At 41.6% G+C, this 9,203-nt stretch overlaps 1 protein-coding gene across 1 annotated transcript; it reads left to right on the top strand.

The window, feature by feature from the left end:
• Positions 1 to 2,166: 2,166 nt before the first annotated feature.
• On the top strand, positions 2,167 to 2,628 carry LOC142170292 (uncharacterized). The gene has a single exon (XM_075232171.1). The coding sequence runs from the start codon at positions 2,167 to 2,169 to the stop codon at positions 2,626 to 2,628; it is 462 nt and encodes a 153-aa protein (XP_075088272.1).
• Positions 2,629 to 9,203: the final 6,575 nt, after the last annotated feature.

Below are 9,203 nucleotides of genomic sequence, written 5' to 3'. Positions count from 1 at the left end.
CGGGGAATGAGACGTGACTTCCTGTGGTATTTCATTCTCTCTTTGTTCGGCCTCCGATGTATCGGGCTCTTTCATTACTACTTCGATGGCATCAGCATGTGCTTCTGCGGAGGAATCTGCTGGTACGGTAAGCGAGTATGTGAGGTTGGGCGCTAGGCTACGGCACCACATCATGGTTTCTCTCAAGAGTGTTTCTTCGAACTTCTTCAATGAGATGGGCTCGAACTTATCATCTTGAAGGTTGCTGCCATTCTTCGCACATGTGTAAGCGGTGGTGCGCTCATCGGGATCCGTGGTCTTTTAGCGCCTAGGGAGTCTTCGGATGGATCTGTAACTGAGATACAGCCAACTGCTGCGCCTGCAACATTTCAAAAATATCATGAAGGCTAACTTCCTGTCTTTCCCAGGTCGAGGTTTTTTGAGCTTCCTGTCGGTTGTTGTGCCGTATACTCCTGTTGGTGTGTGAAGCTTCATCGACATGTTGTGCGTCCTGTGAGTCCTCGTCCACTAAAATAGGTCCATGCACGTTATCGGGATTTTGTAGTGGTGCTCCGGCGACCGGGACAACCATGACATTTTCCCCGTGATTTTCGAGGTTGTCGTTCTCGATTCTGTTTACCGAGACAGACATTTTGACCTGAAATCAAAGGATCTTGGACAAAAAAAGTGTGAAGGATAATGTGCGTTTGTGCAATGAAACTAGAAAGAAAATAATTACTATTATTTTTAGCCCTACAATGGGCGCCAAACTGTTTACCGTGAAAATTGTAACAATAATTAAATTTGCAAATGGGATTCTAAAAATGCGTGATCTATTCCCGAGCTAGTTGTTAGAGTAGTTGATGCTAATAATATGGAGTACGAATATTAAATGCAAGCTAAAACGAGATAATAATCAAACCGAAGGGCTTGCTGGCCGCATATGGTTCTTGTCGATAAGGGACCTCGGGGTCGACATCAGGGTCAAGCTCGAGCTATCGGGGATAGTCGGGGATGGGACAATAGTTGAAGATATAATTAAACAAAGCTCTTTATGGCCAATACCAAGTTATATGATGAAGAACAAGTAAGAAAGCGATGGATATCGAGGCGACCTCGGGCCAATAATAACGAATAAGTTACAAGAAAAGATATATATATATATATATATATATATATATATATATATATATATATTATTGCACTTGTGGAGAAATGGAGCAACATCGGTCCCTTACAAGGTAGGGTGAGTCCTCTTTATATAGGAGGGGAACTCGACAGCAAGTACGTGGAGATTAATTACAGAGTAGGGAGATGGGATGGCTTGACGCGATGCCTCATCATAGGCTCTGGATAGACCGGCCCTGTCAGACTTAGCCCTGTGCCTTGGGAGCTTCCCATTATGTCCTGGCTTTGATATTCGTTTCCTCTAATGCGGGCCTCGACGAGACCCGAGGTCGGGAACTCGGTCGTGGCTTCCCATCCTTGGGGTCTCGAGGAGTTCTTCCAAAATGACTTGACAACAAGAAATCAAGTGCTCTGATTTTGCCGCGTACAAAGGATATAAACGTATCCAGCCAATCTCAAGTGCAGGATTCTGAGGCAACCCTTGGGTCAAATCTCTTAGAGGATTCAGTGCCTCAATCAAGATCAATCTGCAATGGCTCCCAAACTCTCCTATAAGAAGACTTCCAATCTCAAGAACACAAAAGGGGGTTGTGTCAACATCCAAAAATTACCATTGTTAATAATCGTTGGTGGTGAACGAACTAAAACCATCACTGTTGTAATTCTATATCAAGATCTAAGAGAACCCTTGTGACCCAAGAGAAATTGGATATAAGTAACACACCGGTACCGAACTAGTATAAAAACTGATGTGTCTCATTTTGCTTTCAAGTTGTTTGGTCCATCTCTACTTTACCTATTTACTGCGCAAAACCTAGTTGACTAAACTTAAAATTAGTCAACCAATTTTTAATAGACCACAATTCACCCCACTTTTTGTACTTTCAATTGGCACATAGCAAGGCTCACAAACTTTGCTTAACAGCTAGTGAGGAAAAGATCATAGGATCGAACACAGTCGTTGGTGCATTATTTCAATAAGGAACCTCTCAAGTACGACCTCCATATTTCAACGAGCAATACTTTTCTCATTGGAAAGTTCGTATTGAAACATACACCATGTCATATGACATCAAAGTTTGGCGGGTGATTAAAAAGGGAAATCTTCCAATTCCGCTAAAGAAAGATGAGAATGGTCATGTCATAGTATCAACTAATCCACTTGATTTGGATGATTACACTGATGAGCAAGCTGCAGTTATAACAATGAATGCTAAAGCAAAAAATCTACTCTATAATGCTATCAGTGGTGAAGAGTATGAAAAGATCTCAAGCTATGAAACTGCAAAGGAAATGTGGGATAAATTGGAGGTCACATATGAAGGAACCAACAAGGTAAAAGAAATAAGGATAAATCTTTTGGTTCGTGAATATGAGATATTTCAAATGAAGGATGGAGAATCAGTAGAGGAAATGTTCTCCAGGTTCAGCAAAATTCTTGGAGAACCAAAATCCTTTGGTAGAACAATAAAGAGCAGAGAACAAGTTAGAAAAATTCTTAGAAGTGTACCCACAATTTAGGCCCAAGGTCATTGCTCTGGAGTGTCAGGACCTTGACAAAATATCCTATGATGAACTTAGAGGTGATCTAATAGCCTTTGAGAAAAGTCACGTGGACAGGTAAATTCAACAAGAAAAGAAAAAAACAGTTGCTTTTAAAGGAACTGTGGCTGAACCAGAAGATGAAGAAGAAGAGGAAGGAGGAGAGCATGATAAAAATATAGCCATACTCTCCCAAGTTGTAACAAGCATGATAAGGAAAAACAAAAATAGCAGACGAGATAAATCAAAACTTTATAAAAGGAAGGGCGAATAATGAAAATGATGGAGGATGCTATGAATGTGGAAAACATGGACACATTCAAGCTGATTTTCCCGAACTAAAGAAGTAGCTCAGCAGGAACCTTCAAAAGAAGAAGTATTTTGGAGCCTGGAGTGATGAAGAAGAATCTAACCATAAAGAAATTGCAAATATGTGTTTCATGGCCATAAAAGAAGATAGCAATAAGGACTCAGGAGTGCTTGGTCTCATGGGAGACGAAGGAGCATATGAGGAAGAAGACTTAGGTAAATTTGGTCTTATGGTAGACGAGGGAACCAGTGAGGTACGTCTTTCTACTTGTCCCAACTGTTATGAACTTCAAGAATTTATTGATATTGCTCTTGCGGATATTGAAAGAGTTCTAAATGAACTCAGAAAAATCCAAAGAGAAAAGAAAGATTGGGCCTTGAAGCTGGAAGTTTATGAAATTGAGCGTGACATGCTTTAAGAAGAAGTTAATGAACTTCAACTGAATGGATTACAAAAATCCACAAGTCATAGTTCTGTCAAATCAAATCAAACTGCTTCTCATAATTCTTTGATTAGCACTAGAAACTCTCACACATGCTCTTATTGTGGTAAAAATGGTCACAACACTCACTAATGTACGAACATAATCAGAGCAGAAAGAGGCTCTAAAAATCCCAACAATCCATTATGTTTTTATTGTGGAAAACATGGTCACACTTCTAACCGTTGCAGGTTCAAGGACAAAAGTAGATGGGTCTACCGACCTAAATCCTCTAGTCAAGTTCAGGACCCAAACAGACTTGGGTACCTAAAAACAAGTAACTTTGTTTTGCAGGAATACCGCAAGAAGAATCAAATAGGAAAATGGTATCTTGATAGCGCGCGTTCCAGACATATGACTAGTGACAAACAATTATTCAAAATAGTCACGAAACTAGATGGAGGAATAGATACTTTTGAAGATAAATCAAAAGGAAATGTAATTAGAGTTGGAAAAGTTCCCATAAGATCAAAATGTGATGTTGATGAAGTATACCTAGTTGATGAACTCGGTTACAATCTTCTCAGTATCAGTCAACTATGTGACAATGACTTTGGGGTTCGTTTTAAGAAACATGGTTGGTTTATAGAAGATGAATCATGTAAAGTTATTCTTTCAGGCAATAGAGATCGGAATGTCTTTACTATTAATAATATAGATAGCCTTGGTGACCAAATATGTCTTCCTTCTATGATTGATGATCCTTGGTTTAGCACATAAAGCTTGGACATGCTAGCTTGCATACCATTCAAAAAATTTCTAAACACGATCTTGTCATTAGTTTTCCAAAACTAGATTTTTTAAAAGATGATATTTGTGATGCAGGTAAATGTCACAACCCTGGTTTGCCCTCCATGAACCATCGTGACGGCACCAAGTCTCTACGACTAGGTAAGCCTAACTTTGCGGAAGAAGCAACATGCTTCTAGCCTAACTTTACGACTAGAAGCAACACAAGACTACACAATTAAATGCAAAATTTCGTAGCAATTAACAGTTAATTCTAGCCTAACATGCTTCACATAATGCAATTAAGGCAATTTAAGCAGATAGTCAATTGAATCAACTAAACATGCTTTTCTAAACTATAACATGCTAAATTCGCAAGTAGAATAAAGCAGGAAAAGGAACTCAATTGAAATACTTAAAGTAAAACCGGATTTTCAATAATTAGCTCGAGTATGCACTAGTCGCCTCACGTACAAGGCAACTCAATTACCAAATATATCATATCCTAAGGGGAAGGTCCCTCACACAAGGTTAGACAAGCCACTTACCTCGAACCGGCTCCAAAATCAACTCGAAACCACACGTTTGCCACGAGTATCCGACTTCAAATGGACTAAATCTATTCAATTCAATTACATATCGTAAATAGAATCTTAAGCAACTGATTCTACGATTTAATTCAAAGTTAAGACATGAAATTAGGTAAAATAACCAAAACATCCCTCAGGCCAACGTCTCGGAATCAGGTGAAATTAACATTTTTAGAAAACTCGTACTCTCACGAGTCTAAGCATATAGAAATCTCTCAAATCGGATGTCAACAACCCATTCAAAACTCAATAATTCGGCCTAAGAAGTTTCTTCCAATTTTTCCCAATTTTTAATCCCCAATACGAATTTAGATGATGAAATTAACTATAGATTGATGAAATATAACTAGAAAGGGGTAAAGAATCGTTACCCAATGATCTTCTCTTCAAATCCCTCTCAAAATCGCCCTCTCCCGAGCTCCAATTTGATTTTTCTAGCTTTTGAAACTAAACCCTTGAATTTCATATTTCAGCCCAGTGATTTCCGCACCTGCGGTCCTGCTTCTGCAGAACATTGGTCGCATCTGCCACTTTCATTAAATGGCAGAGGATCCACATCTGTGATACTACTTTCGCAGATGCGAAATAGCATCTGCGGTCCTTAAACCGCAGATGCAAAAATACCAGAAGCAGCAAAAAAATCTACAACTCTTCAACTTTAAAATTCTTCCGTCAACCATCCGAAATCACCCCGAGGCCTCCAGGACCTCAACAAAAAGAACCAATATCACCTAATACCTTATTCAAACTTGTACCAATCCTTAAAACACCTAAAACAACATCGGAAACTCGAATTAATCAAGGATTTAAGCCTAAGGACTGCAATGTTTCCTCAAAATACGCTTTCGATCAAAAACCTAACCAAACCACGTCCTAATGACCTGAAATTTTACACACACATCCCAAATGACATGATGGAAATACTGCAACTTTCAGAATTCCATTCCGACCCTCGGATCAAAATCTCATCATCGGACCGGAAACTTCAAAAATTAAACTTCGACATTTCAAGCCTAAATTAGTTACGGACCTCCAAAACACAATCCGAACACGCTCCTAACCTCAAAATCAACTAACGGAGCTAACGGAACCATCAGATTTCCATTCCAAGGCCATCTTCACATTGTTCCTACTACGGTCAACTTTCCAACACTTAAGCTCTCATTTAGGGGCTAAGTGTCCCAAAACTCACTGAAACTCAAAACCGAACATCTCGGTGAATCAAATTAGCAGAATTAAACTTGGGGAAGCAGTTAATAGGGGATCGAGGCATTAAGTCTTAAGATGACCGGCCGGGTCGTCACATCCTCCTACACTTGAACATTCGTTCGTACTCGAACGAGCATAGAGACATACCTAAAGTAGTGAAAAGATGAGGGTAACGACTATGCATATCCTGCTCGGTCTCCCAGGTCGCCTCCTCGACCGGCTGGACCCGCCACTAAACCTTTACCAAAACAATGTTCTTTGACCTCAGCTTTCTAATCAGCCTATCCAATATTGCCACCGGCTCCTCAACATAAGATAGATCCTTGTCCAACTGGACTGAACTGAAATCCAACATGTGCGACGGGTCAGCATGATACCTCCGGAGCATCGAAACATGAAATACCGGATGAACTCCTGCCAAGCTGGGGGGTAAGGCCAGCTCATAAGCAACCTTCCCAACACGCCTCAATATCTCAAAAGGGCCAATAAACCTGGGACTCAGCTTTCCTTTCTTCCTGAACCTCATAACGCCCTTCATAGGCGAGACCCTAAGTAGAACCCACTCTCCAACCATATAGGAAACATCGCGAACCTTCCGGTCCGCGTAACTCTTTTGTCTGGACTGGGCTGTACGGAGTCTATCTTGAATCACTTTAACCTTCTCCAAAGCATCCTGAACCAAGTCTGTTCCCAATAGTCTGGCCTCACCCGGCTCAAACCAACCCACCAAAGATCTGCACCGCCTACCATATAAAGCCTCATATGGTGTCATCTGAATGTTGGACTGATAGCTATGTTTGTAAACAAACTCCGCCAATGGCAAGAACTGATCCCAAGAATTTCCAAACTCAATCACACAAGCACAGAACATATACTTAAGAATTTGAATAGTGCGCTTAGACGTCCGTCCGTCTGAGGGTGAAATGTTGTACTCAACTCTACCCGATTACCTAATTCATGCTGAGCGGCCCTCCAGAACCATGATGTGAATTGGGTACCTCTATCTGAAATGATAGAAACTAGAATACCATGCAGATGAACAATCTCCCGAATATAAATCACCGCCAACCGCTGCGAAGAATAAGTAGTACATACAAGAATGAAATGAGTGGACTTGGTCAGCCGATCCACAATCACCCAAATAGCATCAAACTTCTTCAAAGTCCGTGGGAGCCCAACTACAAAGTCCATGGTGATCCGCTCCCACTTCCACTCTGGAATCTCTATCTGCTGAAGCAACCCACCCGGTCTCTGGTGCTCATACTTCACCTGCTGATAATTGAGACACCGAGCTACAAATCCAACTATATCTTTCTTCATCCGCCTCCACCAATAGTGTTCTCTCAAATCCTGATACATCTTCGCGTTACCCAAATGAATGGAATACCGCGATCTATAGGTCTCCTCTATAATCAACTTTCAAAGCCCATCGACATTGGGTACACAAATCTGACCATGCATCCTCAATACCCCATCATCACCAATAGTCACCTCCCTAGCATCACCATACTAAACCTTGTCCTTGAGGACAAGTAAATGAGGGTCATCATACGGCCGCTCCCTGATGCGATTAAATAAAGACGACCGAGAAACCATGCAAGCTAGAACCCAGCTGGGCTCTAAAAGATCCAATCTCACAAGCTGGCTGGCTAAGGCTTGAACATCTGTCGCCATAGGCCTCTCTGATGCTAGTAAATAAGCCAAACTCCCAAAACTCTCTGCCCGATGACTCAAAGCATCGGCCACCACATTGGCCTTTCCCGGGTGATACAAAATAGTGATATCATAGTCCTTTAGCAACTCCAACCACCTCCTCTGGCGCAATTTAGATCCTTTTGCTAGAACAAGTGCTTCAAGCTCCGATGGTCAGTATAAATCTCATAGGGAACCCCGTATAGATAATAGTGTGAAATCTTCAAAGCGTGAACAGTGGCAGCTAACTCAAGGTCGTGGACAGGGTAGTTCTTCTCATGTATCTTCAACTGTCTGGATGCGTAGGCAATCACCCTACCGTCCTACATCAACACTGCTCTAAGTCCAACCCTCGAGGCATCACAATAGGCTGTATAAGACCCCGAACCTATAGGCAGTATCAAAATTGGGGTTGTGGTCAAAAGTGTCTTGAGCTTCTGAAAGCTCGCCTCACACTCCTCCGTCCAATGAAACGGAGCACCCTTCTGGGTCAACCTAGTCATAGGGGCTGCAATCGATGAAAACCCCTCCACAAAATGATAGTAGTAACCCGCCAAACCAAGGAAACTGCGGATCTCCGTAGCTAAGGATGGTCTGGGCCAACTCTGCACGACCTCTATATTTTTCGGATCCACCTGAATGCTCACACTCGACACCACGTGGCCTAAGAATGCCACTGAATCTAACCAAAACTCACATTTCATGAATTTTGCATATAACTTCTTCTTTCTCAGAGTTTCGAGCACGATCCTTAGGTGCTACTCATGATCTTCCCGATTTCAGGAATACACCAGTATATCATCAATAAAAACAATGACGAACGAGTCAAGATATGGACGGAACATACTATGCATCAAATGCATAAAAGCTGTTGGGGCATTGGTCAGCCCAAATGACATAACAAGGAACTCGTAATGACCATACCAAGTCCTGAAAGTCGTCTTCGGGATATCTGGCTCCCGAATCTTCAACTGATGGTAACCTGAAGGCAAATCAATCTTAGAAAACACCCGTGCGCCCTGAAGTTGGCCAAACAGATCATCAATACAAGGCAAAGGATAACGGTTCTTCACTGTAACCTTGTTCAACTGGAGATAATCAATACACATACGCATGGAACCATCCTTTTTCTTCAAAAACAAGACAGGAGTACCCCAAGGTGATACACTAGGCCAAATAAAACCCTTATCAAGCAATTCCTGTAACTGATCCTTTAACTCCTTCAACTCAGGAGGAGCCATACGATATGGAGGGATAGAAATGGTCTGAGTATCCGGCAACAGATCAATGCCAAAATAAATATCTCTATCAAGCGGCATGCCTGGAAGGTCAGCTGGAAACACATCGAAAAAATCCTATACTACAGGGACTGAGTCGACAGAAGGGGTATTAATACTGACATCTATTACATAAGCTAAATATGCGCCACACCCTTCTCAACCATACGCTGGGCCATAAGGAAAGAAATAACTCTACTGGGGGTGTAATCTAATTTACTTCTCCACTCAACACGTGGTACACCTAGCATAGTCAGCGTCACGGT

The sequence above is a fragment of the Nicotiana tabacum genome, chromosome 16, assembly GCF_000715075.1.
Source record: "Nicotiana tabacum cultivar K326 chromosome 16, ASM71507v2, whole genome shotgun sequence".
Classification (NCBI taxonomy): domain Eukaryota; kingdom Viridiplantae; phylum Streptophyta; class Magnoliopsida; order Solanales; family Solanaceae; genus Nicotiana; species Nicotiana tabacum.
This window is presented reverse-complemented; position numbering and strand designations above follow the sequence as displayed.